The sequence below is a fragment of the Caretta caretta genome, chromosome 1 (genome assembly GCF_965140235.1).
Source record: "Caretta caretta isolate rCarCar2 chromosome 1, rCarCar1.hap1, whole genome shotgun sequence".
Lineage (NCBI taxonomy): Eukaryota > Metazoa > Chordata > Testudines > Cheloniidae > Caretta > Caretta caretta.
In genome coordinates this window covers 314,494,081-314,515,778 of record NC_134206.1, presented here as the reverse complement: position 1 = coordinate 314,515,778, position 21,698 = coordinate 314,494,081, and the positions used below count along the sequence as shown (strand labels likewise).

General features: G+C 40.7%; 1 protein-coding gene across 4 annotated transcripts in view; it reads left to right on the top strand.

Moving 5' to 3' along the window:
* The window catches only part of GRM8 (glutamate metabotropic receptor 8), a 487,038-nt gene that overhangs the window by 286,066 nt on the left and 179,274 nt on the right, over positions 1–21,698 (top strand). For all 4 annotated transcript variants that reach the window (XM_048836888.2, XM_048836886.2, XM_048836885.2 and 1 more), the window contains exon 7: positions 1,210–1,410. In XM_048836888.2, the coding sequence (XP_048692845.1) occupies positions 1,210–1,410 (201 nt within the window). The remainder of the gene's footprint in view (positions 1–1,209; positions 1,411–21,698) is intronic.

Genomic DNA, 21,698 nt, shown 5'->3' with positions numbered 1-21,698 from the left:
TCTTGAAGTCCATTCTCTTTATTTTGTTGTTTTCCCTCCTACCATTCCTTAGAGCAGGGGTGCTGGAACAGTTTGTATAGTGGGGCTTCTGAGTGCCATTGAACCAAACTGTAAACTCTGTATATGATGGAAACCACTTCAAGCCACGGGGTGCGGCAGCACCCCTTGTTCTTGCACCTATGTCTTAGAGTCGTGAACTCTATCACTTCATGATCAATTTCACCCAAGCTGCCTTCCACTTGCAAATTTTCAACCAGTTCCTCCCTGTTTGTCAGAATCAAATCTAGAAAAGCCTCTCCTCTAGTTGCTTTTTCCACCTTCTGAAATAAAAAAAATATTTCCAGTCCATTCCAAGAACTTGTTGGATGCTCTGCTGTATTATTTTCCCCACAGATGTCTCAGTCGCTGAAGTCCCCCATCACCACCAAGTCCTGTGTTTTGGATGATTTTGTTAGTTATTTAAATAAAACTTCATCCACCTCTTCTTCTTGGTTAAGTGTCCTCTGCCCATCCTAACCACCCATACCTCAAGCTACTTCATGTGACCCATGTGCGCACTCATTTGGTCTGAATTTTTTTCTATGGAAAATAAAGGCTTTATGAGAAAAAGAAGCAAATAAATTAGAATAAGATACAGGATTCTCAATTTGAGAAATAACTTAGTGTTAAATATAGGGAAAAGACTTCAAAATAGGCATTCTTAAACAGAGAAACAGATGGTAGCAGCACTTGGCAAATATTCACCTTCTTTTCAACATGGTTAAATAATGTTTATCAAACAATAGATGTAGATAAAAATCAAGGTATTCACTAAATTTCATTTAAACCAGAATGGCAGGCTGCTGTAAAAGTGTCCTATAAATAACAGTAACCAACTGTTCAATGGGAGTCAGTAAGCCAGAAAGAGAGATTTTGGAAATACAAATCTACTTTTTTTTTTCTATTTTTCTTGTAATCAAATATTTTCTCCTCTTTCCCAGCCCAGAACTCAATATACAGTTTATAAACCTGGCTTAATGTATAATGATTAGAGGTGAAACCAGATGGCCATATTTTATCTTGTTTAATTTGTTCCACTGATGGATATCTGGGCCCTAATTTGATCTATCAATTGACTCTAATTGTTTTTGATGAACTCTAGGAATGCACATAGGATTATGCACATACGCACAAAGTGATCTGACTCTTTTTTTTCTTTCTTTTCCATAGGCTTGGAAAGAATTGCTAGAGATTCAGCCTATGAGCAAGAAGGAAAGGTCCAGTTTGTAATTGATGCTGTATATTCCATGGCCTATGCACTACATAGCATGCATAAAGATCTCTGTCCTGGCTATATTGGTCTGTGTCCAAGGATGAGCACGATTGATGGTAAAGAGCTACTTAGTTATATCCGGGCTGTAAACTTTAACGGTAAGTTATAAGCATTTTTTTCTTCTTCTCTAAATGCTTCAGAAGTGACAGGATTTCTTCTATATATAGGACACTTTCAGGCACAGTGGAAAACACAGGATTAGAAGCAGTTCTCTTTTTAATCAGAAGTGTGAATTTTCCCACCTGCTTTGAAACCCCATCGTAACATTAAGCTGCCGCTAAAAGAGGCAGACGTTTAAAAATAAGAATCTGTCAATCAAACTATTCTGGTGGAAAACTGCTATTATAGAAACAACTAGAGGACTCATGCAGTCCTACTGGCAGATTAAATTCCTGTGATGGTGCTTGTCTGTGCATTTGTTAAGGAATGAATTGTGGAAAATGCCTTTTTGCAAATTATTTTATTTTAAAATCAGTTTAATGATTTTCCTACAATAGTGAATAATTTGGAGGTTGCTTTGTATTTACATATTTAAAACTTGATTAAATAATTTCTAACCCTTCTAGGTTCTGTTCTGTGTCATTGGTTTTGATTCAGTGATGTAGTCAATTTTAAGCCATGCACGGTGTTAAAAAAACAAACCAAAAAATCCCAACAAAAACCACCACCACAACAACCTACACTGCATAAGCTTCTGTTCAGCTGGGATCTGCCTGCTGGAGAAATATAGTTATGGATGCTTATGCCACTGTCAGAAGAGGCTGCTAAAGAATATACTTAATTTATAGGTATTCAATTTAAAAGAACAGAATATACTTCATGGCAAAACAAAGTTACTGGCAATGTATGTTCTTTCATGAAAGTCATAATTGTTGTAATTACATCTGTCATTATTTTTAAATGAATTGATATGGTGTTCTTCACTGGATTCCCCCCGCACACCCACATTTGGCTGTAATCCACATAACAGACATGCCTCCTAACCATACACAGAGTAGCACTGTCTATCACAATATACTCCAATGACCTCAGCTGCCAGCCTTTTATAAAACAGCACAAGGTCATTTTCAATTTAGCTTCCAAGTGGAAGCTGTTTTTGCTTCAGGTAATAAACCAGACCATTTGGTTGATATGAACATTGTCCATAGTTTGCAATATATTTATTCTTTCCTAAAAGATTTTTCTTTTTTCGTCCTCTGAAATTTCCTTGTACAGGGAATCCTTGTCTCATTCAAGTGGGTTTGAATGATTCTTTAATGATTGTAAAGAAAACCTTGAGCAAAATAGGTAACTCACAAATGGGGAGTGTTATGATGACAAAGTATGCAGGATATTGAAAGGTTTGCCATGATGTTTCCAATAAATATTCTTTTGAATCTAAGTTGCTAAGGCATAAAGAAAGTGATCCATTTTCATTTGGTTGGTGTAGAAGTTTAGCATAAAAACATAAGCTGTACAGTTTATTTCAAACCACTCTTACCCTAAAGATTGATGTATATGATTAATACCTGTTGTGATTTCTCTGGTCTGCTGTAACTGTTGCTGTAAATACAAGGAGATGAAATGTGGCGTGTTTTATAAGTATCATGATGGACACTGATGAGAACATTTTATCTTTTTTTTACATTAGTGATTTATCAGAAGTGGAAAAAAATGCAGATGAGGTCAGTTTTTCAAACCCTAAGAAATAATTGTGTTAATTAATCCCTTATATTGGTTTAGTCCACATACTCTATTAAAGGTAAACTGCGCTTTTCAGCCCTTTGGTCTGTGGAACTCATACTGAGGTCAGACAAATAGTGTGCAGGAGAATTTGAGGACCAAATTCAGCCTCTTCTCTAAGTGTAGAGGTTCCCTAGGAAGTGGAATTGATGTGGTTCTGAGGGTACTGTGCAGGGGAAAAGTGGACACAAGGCTGTCTGGGCCAGGACCAGAAGACTTATATGAATCTTTCCATCATTTAACTGTTGTGGTGGTGGTAGTAGGGGAAGCTGAATAAGGGCCTTAAGCAGCTACAGCCATTGGTCTGGAGAAGATATGGGGAAAGCAGTGGACGTGGTATACCTTGACTTTAGCAAAGCTTTTGATACGGTCTCCCACAGTATTTGTGCCAGCAAGCTAAAGAAGTATGGGCTGGATGAATGGACTATAAGGTGGATAGAAAGCTGGTTAGATCGTCGGGCTCAATGGGTGGTGATCAATGGCTCCATGTCTAGTTGGCAGCCGGTATCAAATGGAGTACCCCAGGGTCAGTCCTGGGGTCAGTTTTGTTCAACAACTTCATTAACGATCTGGAGGATGGGATGGATTTCACCCTCAGCAAGTTCGCGAATGACAGTAAGCTGTGGAGAGAGGTAGATACGCTGGAGGGTAGGGATAGGGTCCAGAGGGACCTAGACAAATTGGAGGATTGGACCAAAAGAAATCGGATGAGGTTCAACAAGGACAAGTGCAGAGTCCTGCACTTAGGATGGAAGAATCTCATGCACTGCTACAGGCTGGGGACCGACTGGCTAAGCAGCAGTTCTGCAGAAAAGGACCTGGGGATTACAGAGGATGAGAAACTGGATATGAGTCAACAGTGTGCCCTTGTTGCCAAGAAGGCTAACGGAATATTGGGCTGCATTAGTAGGAGCATTGCCGGCAGATTGAGGGAAGTGATTATTCCCCTCTATTTGGCACTGGTGAGGCTACATCTGGAGTATTGCATCCAGTTTTGGGGGCCCCACTACACAAGGGATGTGGACAAATTGGAGAGAGTCCAGCAGAGGGCAACAAAAATTATTAGGGGCTGGGGCACATGACTTCTGAAGAACGGCTGAGAGAACTGGGGTTATTTAGTGTGCAGAAGAGAAGAGTGAGGGGGGATTGATAGCAGTCTTCAACTACCTGAAGGGGGGTTCCAAGGAGGATGGAGCTAGGCTGTTCTCAGTGGTGGCAGATGACAGAACAAGGAGCAATGGTCACAAGTTGCAGTGGGGGAGGTGTAGGTTGGATATTAGGAAAAACTATTTCACTAGGAGGGTAGTGAAACACTGGAATGGGCTACTTAGGGAGGTGGTAGAATCTCCACTCTTAGAGGTTTTTAAGACCTGCCTTGACCAAGCCCTCGCTGGGATGATTTAGTTGGGGTTGGTCCTGCTTTGAGCAGGGGGTTGGTCCTGCTTTGAGCAGGGGGTTGGGCTAGATGACCTCCTGAAGTCTCTTCCAACCCTAATGTTCTATGATTCTATGAGTCTCAGTCGCTGGAAAAGCTCCAGAGACTCTGTAGAAAGTACCTGGATCTGCCCTACATGCATGTAGGATGCTGAGCTCTCACTTTGGCCAGTAACACATTTCAAAAAGAACGAGGAGTACTTGTGGCACCTTAGAGACTAACAAATTTATTTGAGCATAAGCTTTCGTGGACTAAAACCCACTTCATCGGATGCATGCAGTGGAAAATACAGTAGAAGATATATATATATATATATATATATATATATATATATATATGTGTGTGTGTGTGTGTGTGTGTATATATATATATATATATACACACACACACACAGATCATGAAAAAATGGGTGTTCCCATACCCACTATAAGAAGAGTGATCAGTTAAGGTGAGCTATTACCAGCTGGAGAAAAAAAACTTTTGTAGTGATAATCAGGATGGCCCATTTCCAACAGTTGACAAGAAGGTATGAGTTACAGTAGGGGGAAAAATAAGCATGTGGAAATAGTTTTACTTTGTGTAATGACCCATCCACTCCCAGTCTTTATTCAAGCCTAATTTAATGGTGTCCAGTTTGAAAATTAATTCCAATTCAGCAGTTTTTCATTGGAGTCTGTTTTTGAAGTTTTTTGTTGTAAGATTGCGACTTTTAGGTCTGTACTCAAGTGCCCAGGGAGATTGAAGTGTTCTCCAACTGGTTTTTGAATGTTATAATTCTTGATGTCTGATTTGTGTCCATTTATTCTTTTACGTAGAGACTGTAAAAGACCTGCACATCTACCAATGTGATATATGCCATCATGTGCCAGCATTGCCCCTCTGCCATGTACATTGGCCAAACCGGACAGTCTTTACGCAAAAGAATAAATGGACACAAATCAGACGTCAAGAATTATAACGTTCAAAAACCAGTCAGAGAACACTTCAGTCTCGCTGGGCACTCGATTACAGACCTAAAAGTCTCAATACTACAACTAAAAAACTTCAAAAACAGACTCCAACGAGAAACTGCTGTATTGGAATTAATATTCAAACTGGACACCATTAAATTAGGCTTGAATAAAGACTGGGAGTGGATGGGTCATTACACAAAGTAAAACCATTTCCCCATTTGCTCCTCCTCCCCGGCTGTTACTCACACCTTCTTGTCAACTGTTGGAAGTGGGCCATCCTGATTATCTCTACAAAAAGTTTTTTTTTCTTCTGCTGATAATAGCTCACCTTAACTGATCAGTCTCGTTATAGTGGGTATGGCAACACCCATTTTTTCATGTTCTCTGTGTATATATATATATATATATATATATATATATATATTCCTACTGTATTTTCCACTTCAGGCATCTGATGAAGTTGGTTTTAACCCACAAAAGCTTATGCTCAAATAAATTTGTTTGTCTCTAAGATGCCACAAGTACTCCTCGTTCTTTTTGCAGAAACAGACTAACACGGCTACCTCTCTGAAACCTAACACATCTCAGACACCTTCATGGACCTTCTGTTGTGGCTGAGATATGTACATGTGAAATATTATAGTCTGAACTACAAGAATTTAAATGTAACAAAGTGCCCATGCCAGTAAATGCAAAATAAATTTGCATGTGCACTTCCATTGGAACTGCTGTATTAAAGCTCTTGATTCTAGAAAGCTTAGAAACAAATGCTGGGGTTGGTCATAGGGAACGCACTCTGCCTTAAAAAGTCCTTAAATATTTTAATAAGGAAATGGGTGGAAAAGGGGAAAAAAGGGGATGGCACATATCTCCAAGGGATTTTGCTAGCCTCTTATCTGAGAGAAGGTCACTTGTGATGGTGGCTGCAGTGTGGGGAAGTACCTTTCACATTCAGACAAAATACAGTCTATAAAATACTAAGGAAATAATCTGCAGAGATGTGTTCCTGTGACCCACAAGCATAAAAGGTGGTATTTTAGTTACTTTCATAAAAATTGCCAGTATTCTTGTTGGTAAATAGTACATAAATATACTGAAAGCAACATTAGGGGGGAAAAAGGCAGAAAGTTAGAGCCTGATCTTGCAAGCTCTCCGATGTAGAGCTCACACTGATTTCAGATGGCTCTTCCTGCTGTGAAGGCTGACAGAATCAGGCCCAGTTTTGCAAGAATGTAGCAATTTTCAATATCCAGGGATGATGGGCATTTTACCATCTATGTAGATTATTTTTTGGTTTGACTTGAGAGTATCCCTGTTCTGTTATGTCCAGACTGTTTAGATGTTGGGTCACTTTCTCCTCTCTATTACTCCCATGCAACCATATTGACCTCAGTGGGATATCCTGGTGTAACTGCTATTAGTATATTGTCACACTGAGTCCTATAGATATGGGTTTGTTAAAATTGATTAAACATAATGAATTATGTGAAGAATACCTTCAAAGCACACAGAAAGCTTTGATGAACAGGGAAGAATATAACTTTCTGTTACCTGGAGATAATTATTCGGCTTTTGAATGCAGGTAATCAGTCTTAAAAGTGTTTATTTTTGACGCCTCTTTGTTTACTTATATTTATATTGCAAAGAAGATTTTATTCCCCTGAAGGATTCATCCATGTAATATTCTGTGACACTTTCATGACAGCAGGGTCATCATAATCTCCAGAGCACAGTGTATTGATGTAATTGATATGACATTAGTTTCTGCTTAGATGAACTTCCACAAGTTATATTTTAAACCCAGAATATCACATAGCAGAATGTGATCGTAACGGGGATAGCACCTTTACACTTGTAATGGGAATGAGGAAATTTGATGGATGTGTCAGCTTGGCATATGAATCCACTTTAATGAATTGTTCAACCTTTTCTGGAATGCATGAGTGGGTATTTGTTGTTCTTCTTCTTATTATTATTGTATTTGGTTCTTGGGACACCTACCAGTCAAACAAAACAAGCTATATTGAAAGAAAAATCAATTGCTTTTCATATATAGTGGAAGTTTAGTAGTTAATTTGGTTTGATAGGGAACCTTGAACAGCTATATTTTTACAGCATTTTGTAGTGTCATCGGAAAATGCAGAGTTTGAGAAAGCTGGGAAATCCTAAGAGCCTTGTTTTATCTGCAGGCCAAAACTATGGCAGTATTGCCAATTCTTGTGAATTTTTTGACTAGTGATGGATTTTGGAGGGTTCTGGAACGTGTCTCACGATAACATGAAAAGCTCTAGCCTTTTAAGAAGAAACTTGGGCCCTCAACCCCACTTGACCGCTTAGGCTGAAAAGCCCAAGCTCCAGCCTAAGCTGGAATATTCACATTGCTTTTTTTTTTGCTTTTTTTTTTTTTTTGCACACTAGTTCAAACCCTGAAGTGTGAGTCTGTCTATCTGGGCTGGAAGGCTTGCTCCCATCCCAGTGTAGACATACCCTCAGTGGCTATCTAAAAGGGTGAAAGAGGGTGGTGGCTGGGCTCTGTGGTCACTGTCCCCTTCGCAATCCTCAATTCCTATACTAGGGATCAGCAACCTTTGGCGAGAAGCGGCGCGGATCGAGGGATGTGCTGGCTGCCACTTCTCACAGCCCCCATTGGCCTAGAGTGGCAAACCGCAGCCAGTGGGAGCTGTGATCCGCTGAACCTGTGGATGTGGCAGATAAACAAACCGGCCCGGCCAGCCACTGGGCTTAACCTGTCGTGCCACGTGCCAAAGGTTGCCGATCCCTGTCCTACACATAAATTTGGGAGGGAAATAATACAACTCCAAGTTATACAATATATATCCCCTTTGTTGGCTGGTATTATACAAAATAGAGAGACAAGATGGGTGAGGTAATATCTTTTATTGTAACAACTTCTATTGGTGAGACAGAAGTTGGTCCAATAAAAGACATTACCTCACCCACCTTGTCTCCCTGGGACGAACATGGCTACAACAGCACTTCATTATACAAAATAAACAGAGGAATTTGAAGGGCACAATCCTGTGACATACTTAGTGCTTCTTGCAAGGAGCTAAACTCCCATTGAAGTCAGGAGGAGGCAATCACAACCTTGCCAGATCATACACATTTCTGAGGACATTTTGAAACATTTTTTAGAAAGTGATTAATCTGTGAACCTCCTGCCATACGTATAGGAAAAGCAGGAGGTGGATGCAATGGATATTTCCTTTGGGCAATGATAAAACATACACACATAGTATAGATCAGATTGTCCTCTTTCATTGCTGTTCCTCTGCAAAAATAAAGCTAGAATTATGTAGCTGTCACCCTAAAGGTAAAGGTCATAATTCCCAATTTTCACATAACTTCTTTAATTATCAGGTTGAAGAATAGAATAATGTTCAGTCTTCCTTTAGCTTCATAGTTAGTGTGTTGTTATTATGTGGACCACCTGAACTGTTCTTTGCTAACCACCTTAATTTAAGTGTTCACATATTCAGTGCAGAAAACTACATTTCAAGAATGTTACATTTACATGGTTAAGCACTCAGGAAATGCCAAAACTATGGCTGCACCTTAACTCAATCCATTTTCCAAACCTTACAATACAGTGTTTAATTACACAATCATTAAGGGTAAGGTCGTGACGTGACCTGCATGCTCACGCATGGGAGTTCAGGAATGCAAGGTGTCATAAATATAAAGGGAAGGGTAAACCCCTTTGAAATCCCTCCTGGCCAGGGGAAAGCTCCTCTCACCTGTAAAGGGTTAAGAAGCTAAAGGTAACCTCGCTGGCACCTGACCAAAATGACCAATGAGGAGACAAGATACTTTCAAAAGCTGGGAGGAGGGAGAGAAACAAAGGGTCTGTGTCTGTCTGTATGCTGCTCTTGCCAGAGACAGAACAGGAATGGAGTCTTAGAACTTTTAGTAAGTAATCTAGCTAGGTATGTGTTAGATTATGATTTCTTTAAATGGCTGAGAAAAGAATTGTGCTGAATAGAATAACTATTTCTGTCTGTGTATCTTTTTGTAACTTAAGGTTTTGCCTAGAGGGGTTCTCTATGTTTTTGAATCTAATTACCCTGTAAGATATCTACCATCCTGATTTTACAGGGGGGATTTCTTTATTTCTATTTACTTCTATTTTTTATTAAAAGTCTTCTTGTAAAAAACTGAATGCTTTTTCATTGTTCTCAGATCCAAGGGTTTGGGTCTGTGGTCACCTATGGAAATTGGTGAGGCTTTTTATCCAACATTTCCCAGGAGAGGGGGGGTGCAAGTGTTGGGAGGATTGTTCATTGTTCTTAAGATCCAAGGGTCTGGGTCTGTAGTCACCTAGGCAAATTGGTGAGGCTTTTTACCAAACCTTGTCCAGGAAGTGGGGTGCAGGGTTTTGGGAAGTATTTTGGGGGGAAAGACGCGTCCAAACAGCTCTTCCCCAGTAACCAGTATTAGTTTGGTGGTGGTAGCGGCCCGTCCAAGGACAACGGGGGGAATATTTTGTACCTTGGGGAAGTTTTGACCTAAGCTGGTAAAGATAAGCTTAGGAGGTTTTTTTTCATGCAGGTCCCCACATCTGTACCCTAGAGTTCAGAGTGGGGGAGGAACCTTGACACAAGGATATTCCTTACTCTCCTGCATAGGCTAATGGCCCCAGGGGTCATGGCATGGGTGGAGATCAGCCTCCAAAGAACAGCGACTTTGCCTCCTTCACAGGTGGAATAGGAATAGGTCAGAAGGAAAAGAGAATGGGAGGAGCATTGACTCTGCCAACAGAGCAAGCTGAGCCAGTTCATAAGGAAAGAGTAATTGGCTACTAGTACAGTGCAATACCATACGACAGTTTTTTATAATACAACCTTAGATAACCAATTGTAGAATCTTGTAACATTTCTTTATTCTTTTTATACTTGAACTAATTTCTTAGTTATAGTTGGCCAGCATATCTTTATTGACTTAGATTTTGTAATATGGTAAATTATTTTTTGTCTGAGGTATTTATTTAATTAATTTTGTCAGCAAATGCACAAAAGATCATCCTTTGTTAAAAAAAACAAACATGGAAAATTTCATTCTGAAACGTTAAAATGGTGAGCGACTGAAGGCAAGAATGGACATGAATATTCAAACCCACATATAATTGCAGCTGCTATCATGGAATTAATTTTTTTAAAAAGTAATTATATAAAGTATTTTTAGAAAAAATAAAGTAAATATTCATCTACAGAAGACAAATTTTAATGAATGAAGACAGAAATTTCAGAAAGGATTTTGAACCAACAAGTGAGCCATAACCATAGCATGAGCTGTTTGCATAATTCATATGCCACTCCAATTACTTCCAGTTACTATTAGATTGACCTGAATCTTGAAATTCATTCAGTGTTAATATGCAGATCACACTTCATATCAAAACTTTTCTCAGATAAATCTTCACCCTCCATTGCTCTCCTCAAGTATACTCAAAACATGATGTTTCATTTGCAAATTGTTTTCCAATATTTGTGTTTTTATTAGGCATGAAAATATACTCTTGGCTTAAAACTCAGAAACTTTGAAAATCCAAGTCAAGTTTCATTTTCTCATGCATCAAATTGTTAATACATACTGTAGGAAGATTCATTGGATTCATTAAGGATCTACAACCTATCCTGAAGGACGACCCATCACTCTCACAGATCTTGGGAGACGGGCCAGTCCTTGCTTACAGACAGCCCCCCAACCTGAAGCAAATGATCACCAGCAACCACACACCACACAACAAAAGCACTAACCCAGGAACCTATCCTTGCAACAAAGCCCATTGCCAACAGTGTCCACATATCTATTTGGGAGACACCAACATAGAGCCTAATCACATCAGCCACACTACCAGAGGCTCATTCACCTACTCATCTATGAATGTGATATATGCTATCATGTGCCAACAATGCCCCTCTGCCATGTACATTGGCCAGACTGGACAGTCTCTACGTAAAAGAATAAATGGACACAAATCAGACGTCAAGAATTATAACATTCAAAAACCAGTTGGAGAACACTTCAATCTCTTTGGTCACTCGATTACAGACCTAAAAGTGGCAATTCTTCAACAAAAAAAACTTCAAAAACAGACTCCAATGAGAGACTGCTGAATTGGAATTAATTTGCAAACTGGATACAATTAACTTAGGCTTGAATAAAAACTGGGAGTGGATGGGTCATTACACAAAGTAAAACTATTTCCCCATGCTTATTTCCCCCCCCCCCCCCGCTGTTACTCACACCTTCTTGTCAACTGCTGGAAATGGCCCACCTTGATTATCACTACAAAAGGTCTGTCCCCTGTCGTCGTCCCCCATCCACTCTCCTGTTGGTAATTGCTCACCTTACCTGATCACTCTTGTTACAGTCTATATTGTAACAGTCATTGTTTCATGTTCTCTGTGTATATAAAATCTCCCCACTGTATTTTCCACTGTATACATCCGATGAAGTGAGCTGTAGCTCACGAAAGCTTATGCTCAAATAAATTTGTTAGTCTCTAAGGTGCCACAAGTCCTCCTTTTCTTTTTTGCGGATACAGACTAACACAGCCGCTACTCTGAATTCAGTTAATACTGGAGTTTACTTTCTACATACACAGATGTTAGTTCTGGGAAAGTGCATCAACAGACATATACATACACACAAGTGAACATGAACAAGTTGAGGCTGGGACTGAAATCAGGCTCTAATGTGAAAAAGACACCACTGAAAAAAAGAAATATTGAGGAAATCATGGTTTTAAATCAACACAGTTCATACACTGATTTTTAAAGAAGAAAACCTAGCACAATGGAAGAATTAATCCACATGATGTTTGGGGCCCAGTTCTGCAGGATGCCAGGTGCCTTCTGGAGGTGCTGAGTAATCTTAGCTCCCAGTAAAATTAGTGTGAGAAGAGGATACTTAGCATTTCATACGACTGGACTCTGTGATGGGATTTTCAAAACCATGTAGGTGATTTAGGAATACAAGTTCCACTGAAAATCGCTGTGCTCCCAACTCACTTAGGCACTTTTGAAAATCCAACTCCAAAGAGTTACTACTACAGAAATAAAGGTTTGCTGTGGCAGCTCAAGACACCGAGAGTCTATATTTTCGAAAAAAAAAATATTCGTATTGCTGTTATTAAGTTGTAGTTCATTGGTTCCTACTGCCCACAGCCCTATTATGTTAGACACTGAAAAGCTTATAATCTAAGTATAAAATGAGAGACCACAGGTGGGTACAATAGGCAGATGGGAGAGCACAAGGTAACAGGGAAAAGGATCATCCATATTGTTCTTGCTGGCTTGTGCCAAACATCAGCTGAATCAATCAGTACCCTGGATATTGGACAAGCAAAGGGAAACCTGAGGACCGCAGGATGGCGAAGCAGCAGAAGAGGAAAGCCTATTAGCAGTGATACTAACACTTGTGATGTTATCACCAGTCTTGTGGTGATCTGTGTTCTTTTATAGCCCCAGCTCCGGAATCTGTTGATTACATAAGAAACTTAACTTTAGGGGTGTTTTTGTTTTTTGGTTTATTTTTAAGTTTCTAGCCATTATGGTTGCAGAGAAATGTTGGAAAGTATGACTGGTGTGTAAACGGAAAGCACAAAAACCAGAGGGCAAATAAAAAGGACCCCAAATTTATTATTTTAAATCTCATTGTTTTTTTGGGGGGAAAGGGTTGTCTGACTTTAGATTTTTGAGTGCTTGAGACAGGCAATTCTGTATCAGCCTTTCCTTTTCACTATATAAGAGCAAGGTGGTATTATTATAATTATTAGCTTGTATCACAGAAACCTGATGTCCAGTTTTTCTGTCCTTCTGTGGTAAACTGGACAAGGATTAGATCTCTTAAAACCTTATTGGGAATGTAGCAGGGGGTGACTCCAAATAAATTCAGTTCTAACATGCTAATTACTGTAATGGAATTAATCCAGCTGGATATAATATTGTTCAGTGGTCTGAATCCCTCTTGCCGCTTTTATATAACGTGTGGTTTTAAGATTTTACAGTGGACATAGTTTGGAGACACCGTGATTCTTAGATACCTAATGAACCTAGATGACTAGAATGATAGGTTGTGATAGAGTGGCACAGCATAAAACATTTTATTAACTCTTAAGGATGGATATGAAAAGCAGCATTGATTATATGCAGAATTATCTATCAATTCTAATCTAATCTAATCTAATTTACCTAATATTCCACATGATATTTCATGCCATAGAGGAACAGCATCAAACTCTCTCAGCAGCTGTTTAATACTTGATGCATAAAGGAGAGGTGATATAGGACAGTCCTTATTGTTTCCAATGTGCATGCAAAACCTGAAATGCAACCATTAGTCATCACTGGGGATGCAGCCAGGTTAAAATACATTGTCCCTATGTGATCACCAGAAGGACTAAAGCCCCGCATTTTTGAAGAGCAATGAATATTAATCCCCACCTCATATGGAGAGAAGATTTCTGAGCACCAAAGAAGTGCATCCGGAATGACATCTTTTTCTTAGGCAAATTTAAGAAGTGTCTTATTCAGGCTGGGTACAGTTCTTTTAGGTGCTAAGTGCTTTACAGATGTTGAGCACCCTGCATGCTTAGATGAGGGTCCTCAAGATGTTTCAGGACCAAACTTATTGTTAGCAAAATGCCTGAGAGATAGAGTAAGTTGGAAGAATCTTCTCAAACAATCAACTCTGATTCCATGAATCAAGCAAGCAGGGATTATGCAGTATGTTTCTCTTTTCATATATTTGTCTAAGTCCTAACATAAGAACAGCCATACTGGGTCAGACCAATGATCCATCTAGCCCAGTTTTAATTTCATTTGGTGAACCCTAGTTCTTGTGTTATGAGAAGCAGTAAATAAGACTTCCTTATTTACTTTCTCCACACCAGTCATGATTGTATAGGCCTTTGTCATATCCCCCATCTATCATATCCCCATTTGGGAAGGCAACACTTGCTCAAGTCAGGAGGGTGATCACAAGTGAAATGCACATTTTCAGTATCTATATCTCTTTATGTAGCAGAGTGGGCCTTTTTCATGGTCTAAAAATAACCCTCACTTATGAATTAAAATAGGGATATGGATCTTAGCCTTCATCTATAGGTCATTTTATGTAAAAATCTTACTGATTAACTGACAAGTGACCAGTTCAACAAAAATGAAAAGCCATCCTTTAAGGAGGTCACCAACAGTGAAATAAACTTGACACGTCTTCTCAGATTTCCTTCTGAAGAGGAAAATAGCAGCTTCTCAATCTTAAAGTGAATGACAGAGAAATCAGGTAGACTTAATTCTCTAGAGCAACAATTACAGAGGGAACTAGAAGAAATGTATGATTAATAGACATTGCCTATATTATTAGACATTGTTTAATTTTAACTTCTCTAGTGGAGTTCAGTATTTCCTAGCAGTTAATTGAGTTTCATGCTAGTAATCAAAACAATATTGGGTAAGACAGCAAGATAGAAATGGGTCAGACCTGTAGCTGGGCAAAATTTTTCAGAAAAATAATTTATTCATGCAGTTTCGGTTGACCCAAAACTAGTCATGACTTTGACACAGGTTCATCAAATAGTTTTGGCCAAATTTTTTTGTGGGAGGCTAGATTTGCCAGGGACCTTAGGATGTAGCTACACAGCAAAGAAAAACCTGTGTTTGCCCCATGCCAGCCGACTCGGGCTTGCAGGGCTGTTTCATTGCTGTGTAGACTTCTGGACTCTAGGACTCTGCGGGATGAGAGGACTCCAGAGCTTGGGCTCCAGCCCAAGCCTGGAAGTCTACATAGTAATGAAACAGCCCTACAGACCAAGCCCTGCAAGCCCAGTCACCCCAGCCATGTGGTTTTCTTTGCTGTATATACATACCCTTGGGCACTACACTCAACACAGAGAGGAGGAGGTAGTTCACCCCCTCATAACTCTTAGTCCTGTGATTGGGTCATTCATCTGGGATGCAGGAGAGCCAGTTGAATCCCCACACAGGGGCAGGATTTGAACTCAGGTTTTCCTCTCCCAGGTAAGTGTCCTAACCATTGGGCATAGGGTAGTCCAGGATGGGTCTCCTTGAATTTCTCTTGTTGAAGCTCTTCCACTTTGTGTTAAATACCTGAATAGTCACTGGCGCAGAGAGAGCAAGTGAGAGTGAGAATGACTATCTAGCCTGCTGGTTAGGGCACGGATGTGGGACACCCAAGTTCAAGTCCCTGATCCAATGTATATTAAATTATTTATATAAAGTGAAACACCTTCAACTGGAGAGAGTGACATTTTTTTCAACCTGAAACTGACTTTTTTCAATTAACTGAAAATTCTGAAAAAATGTTAGAATCAGTTCAGATTGAACTGAATTATTTGTTTCCCTTTTTTGGGACTGCCAGCAAACTGAAAAATCAGTTATTCACCCAGCTTTAGCTAACCTTGTTACCAGGTGTGATCTCAAGTGAGACCAAATGAAGAGAACTTAACCAAACAACCTGGCTCACCCAGGAAACACAGGTAACATTTTCAAAAGCTCCTAAGTGACTTAAGGGCTTTTGAAAATCCCCCCCCAAGAGTCCAGCAGTCAGATCTAGGTTTACACTGAATCTGATTATTATTTATCTGGTGTCAGAAAGGAGTCTGAAAGCTGGCGTCTGGGGCCCCTTGAGGATTCCTCTAAGATAAGAGAACTCCCCTAGTGTAAGAGACCTAGAATTCTATGCCTAGTGTCCTAAGTGGGGAGAATTAGTATAGGTGGCCTGATGCTGCTGCCACCCTCTTCACAGCACTTTCCAGTGGTGTGGCCAGAATGTTGCTTTGCTCTGGCAGTCGTACTTGTTGAAGTAGCTACATGGGGTCTGTTGTAACTGAAGGTAAGTTAGGATATCTTCGAATCTGCTCTAATTTATTTCATGGGAGAAATCATCCCTTGTTGTACCCCATGACTAGGGGCTCATAAACTTGGTATCCAGACATCTTTGCCAACCCTCCAGCTTAGGAACTGTACTGAGCATAGCTTGACTGGACCTGAAGACTGGGCACCAGAGATTTAGGCAAGCCTGATCATCTTAACATGAAATAAAAATTCTATGCTGCAGAAAGTCCTTGAAGCTTCCTATTTCAGTTAGTGAGGAGATTTCTCTCTGAGTTCTTCTATTACTGCCTTAATCAAATGTTACATGACATGATGAAAAGTGAAATCATCCTGAAGCAAGAATTTGGTTGTAATTCTATAACCTCTATGGGTAGTAGAACATGATCAGGATGATTATGCACTAGAGAGTTTCACTTCAGCATGACTCAATCTATGCTAATTTCTTAAGGTTATTAACTTTTATAATTATGTTCAAGTTTAATTAATAAATTAGTTTGAAATGTGGGAAATACAGAGGCCTCTTCACTAGCAGTTATAGTTGCAGGCCCAAAGTCTTCCAAACTCCGCCCTAGAAGCCTGCATAGCTGGGTGAATTTGAAAAGGATGCTTCTCCTTGTTAGTTACAACTCAGCTAATGAGTGGCAATATTGTCAATTTGACTGTTAGAATACTACAGCTACTTTGATTTGCTAGTAGTTGGACTTATTTGTAAAGATAAGATTATCAGAGGAATAAAACAGGTTTTATAATGCTGACTTCTGTGACTCTGCCTTACAAACCTCAAGGATACCATTCCTTGCACCAGGGTGCAAACCTTTAAACTAGTGTGTCAAACTCTAAAAACTCACAATTACCCCTCTTCTGTGTTCACCGATTACCATAGCTGCAAGTTCAGAAATGGCCGAAAGGAAAATTGCCATTTCAGAAATAATAGTGCTTCTTCAAGCGCTTGGCCCCATGTGTGGTGCTCTTCAGCTTGCACATGCACCCCAGGACCAGAGAATTCTTCCTTGTAGTGTCTGCTCAGTCCACACATGTGCCCCTGCTTTCGTTCTGCTCCACTCCAAAGTATAAAGGGGACTACCAGATCACCACCATTTCACTTCCTCCTCACTGCTCATGGTCTGGAACCAAGCCCAATCTCAAGGGCACCTATTTCCACATAGACATCCATCCAGCACACAGGAGATTCCTGATGCTTGTCACTAGCTAGAAGTACTTACCAGTGTCAGGTTCTCCCCTTCGGCCACTCTGCTGTGCTAAGGGTATTCACCAACATGCTCTTGGTGGTGACAATGCACTGTCACTGGCAGGATGCAGTAATTGACCCCAACTCGGAGGATTGGCTCCTAAAAGGATGATCTTGCCAGAAGGCACGGGGGCAACAGCCATGCTCCTAGGCTTTTCTGAGAGACTGGGTCTCGGGTGAACCTGGACAAGTCTATCCTGGAACTCACTCAACTATAGAGTTAATTGAGGTGCATCTGGATGCAATGTTAGCCAAGGAATACTTGCCAGACAACCTCTTTCTAGCCATAAGCGGACTAATAGAGCAAATGGCCCTTTTGGGTTATGTGGGCACAAGCACTTTCATGGCCCTGTTAGTGAGGCTCCACTTCAGATTCCTGCAAACATGGTTACGGGCTGTGTATGCCCTGGGCAGACAGCCTCAACTTGCTAGTTTTGCTTCCCCAAAGGGTCCTGGACTTTGGCTTGTGGGAGGACAGTTCTATTCAGTTTCTCGCTCCCGATAAGAACTATGAACATGGATGTATCCCTCGTAGGCTGGGGAGTCCACAAGTAGGGGTTAGTGGCCCAAGGGACATCGACCCATCAGGAATCAATGTTCCACATCAGCATGCTGGAATTCAGGTGATTCGGCTGGCGTGTTTCATCCTGACTCTGCTAATGCTACTTTAAACTATCCAATTTTGAACATGATGTCATCTTTCTTTCTTGCTAAAATAGAGCATAATTGGTCCATAAATTTTTCCACAAACCTAAAGTAGAAATGTTTGTGAAAATAAGATTAAATTCAGGGCCCTTAGCTGAAGTCCTTACTTTGGGAAAACTCACATATAATTTAGTGTGACCAATGATTACAAGCCTGAGCCCTTAGAACTATATCCTCAGAAGGGCTTAGTCATGTAACTGCCACTTAGACACTTCAGTTCAACATTTGGGTGGCACTGATATCCTTAAAACCTCTGCTAAGCTGCTGCCTAACTCAGCTGCTGCCTAACTCTCTAGGTGCTTAAATTCTGTAGGTGCCTACGTTTCCAGGGGATGAGACGTTCAGGAGATTTTGGGGCTGGCTGGCTGGCTGGCTGTGTGTGTTCCAGGACAGTGGCTCTCAACCTTTCCAGACTATTGTACCCCTTTCAGGCGTCTGATTTGTCGTACGTACCCCCAAGTTTCACCACACTTAAAACTACTTGCTTACAAAATCAGACATAAAAATACAAATGTGTCAAAGTACCTTATTACTGAAAAATTGCTTACTTTCTCATTTTTTCCATACAATTATAAAATAAATCAGTTGGAATATAAATATTGTATGTACATTTCATTTCAAAAGTCATTGGCTGTATGAAATTTTAGTTTGTACTGACTTTGCTAGTGCTTTTTATGTAGCCTGTTGTAAAACTAGGCAAATATCTAGATGAGTTGATGTGTCTCCTGGAAGACCTCTGCGTACCCCCTGGGGTACACGTACCCCTGGATGAGGACCACTGTTCCAGCATATCCAATAGGAAGGTGGTTATAGCACAAACCTGGGATGTGGGAGTCCTGTTTTCAAGTTCCTTTTGTCAAAGCAGAACATCTCAGAGATTGAGAGATCCTTTCCGGAAAATCCAATAGCCTGGTGGTCAGGAAAATCATTCTGGGATATGGGAGATGCAACTTCAAGTCCCTCCTCCAAATGTGGCAGAGAGAGGAGAATCAAAAAGATTCCTACCACATCCCAGCCGAGTGCCATAACTACTGGGCTATAATGAGGTAGGTATTTCTCTCTGGTTTTTCCATAAGTAAGTGACCTAGCTTCAGCACCTATCTCCAGTGGGGAGGTTCATGCCTGTGAATCGTGAGCAGAGACAGGTAACTGGCTACTGCTGTGTTTCCTACTGGCTATCTTAGGACAGCTCCCTGCTTATCTTTCTGGCTTCTGATAATCCCTTTCTTAGGCACCTAACTCTTCCCATGCATTGTATGGGAGCCGGGGTGCCTAACTCACGACTCTACACCAACATTCCACACAAAGATGGACTACAAGCTATCAGGAACAGTATCCCTGATAATGTCATGGCAAACCTGGTAGCTGAACTTTGTGACTTTGTCCTCACGCATAACTATTTCACATTTGGGGACAATGTATTACCTTCAAATCAGCGGCACTGCTATGGGTACCCGCATGGCCCCACAGTATGCCAACATTTTTATGGCTGACTTAGAACAACGCTTCCTCAGCTCTTGTCCCCTAATGCCCCACTCAACTAGCACTACATTGATGACATCTTCATCATCTGGACCAATGGAAAAGAAGCCCTTGAGGAATTCCACCATGATTTCAACAATTTCCATCCCACCATCAACCTTAGCCTGGACCAGTCCACACAATAGATCCACTTCCTGGACACAACAGTGCTAATAAGCGATGGTCACATAAACACCACCCTATACCGGAAACCTATTGACCGCTATGCCTACCTACATGCCTCCAGCTTTCATCCAGACCACACCACACGATCCATTGTCTACAGCCACGCTCTATGATAAAACCGCATTTGCTCTAACCCCTCAGACAAACACTTACAAGATCTCTATCAAGCATTCTTACAACTACAGTACCCACCTTCTGAAGTGAAGAAACAGATTGACAGAACCAGAAGAGTACCCAGAAGTTACCTACTACAGGACAGGCCCAACAAAGAAAATAACAGAACGCCACTAGCCATCACCTTCAGCCCCCAACTAAAACCTCTCCAACGCATCATCAAGGATCTACAACCTATCCTGAAGGATGGCCCATCACTCTCACAGATCTTGGGAGACAGGCCAGTCCTTGCTTACAGACAGCCCCCCAACCTGAAGCAAATACTCACCAGCAACCACACACAACACAACAGAACCACTAACCCAGGAACCTATCCTTGCAACAAAGCCTGTTGCCAACTGTGTCCACATATCTATTCAGGGGACACCATCATAAGGCCTAATCACATCAGCCACAATATCAGAGGCTCGTTCACCTGCACATCTACCAATGTGATATATGCCATCATGTGCCAGCAATGCCCCTCTGCCATGTACGTTGGCCAGACTGGACACTCTCTACGTAAAAGAATAAATGGACACAAATCAGACGTCAAGAATTATAACATTCAAAAACCAGTTGGAGAACACTTCAATCTCTTTGGTCACTCGATTACAGACCTAAAAGTGGCAATTCTTCAACAAAAAAACTTCAAAAAAAGACTCCAACGAGAGACTGCTGAATTGGAATTAATTTGCAAACTGGATACAATTAACTTAGGCTCGAATAAAGACTGGGAGTGGATGGGTCATTTCACAAAATAAAACTATTTCCCCATGTTTATTCCCCCCCACCTTACTGTTTCTCTGACATTCTTGTCAACTGCTGAAAATGGCCCACCTTGATTATCGCTACAAAAAGTCCCCTCTCCACCCCCGCTCTCCTGCTAGTAATAGCTCACCTTACCTGATCACTCTCATTACAGTGTGTATGATAACACCCATTGTTTCATGTTCTCTGTGTATATAATCTCCCCACTGTATTTTCCACTGAATGCATCCGATGAAGTGAGCTGTAGCTCACAAAAGCTTATGCTCAGATACATTTGTTAGTCTCTAAGGTGTCACAAGTCCTCCTTTTCTTTTTGCGGATACAGACTAACACGGCTGCTACTCTGAAATAACTCATGACTGAGGATTCCACTAGGTGGCAGAGCAACTAAAAGTTAGGCATTGCAACACCTAGGTCCCTTTGTGGATTTAGCCAGTTAGTGACCCTAGCCAAGACTGCCAATTGATTAACCTTATTTCAGAAACTGGGGGGAAAGAGAGGAGGCACAGAAAAATGTGACTCTGTGTTATGAAGATGTTTGGGGACTATACTGTCAACGAACGGCATTTTAAATTCTGTGAAAGCAGAATCAGAGCAAAGGTGATCAGTACAATTCCATCCCCACCTTCCCACCCCCAGCCAACATAAAAATAAAATATGTAAGTTCACAGACATCTGGTGAAAAAATATCTTTCACCTGCCTTGTGCAGAAGTAAGGGTGAACTAACTGCCATTTGTGCATGAGACTGGCTCCAGGGGTGGTTGGATTTTATTGCAATAGTTTTGATGCATGTTCACTATAAACAATGAG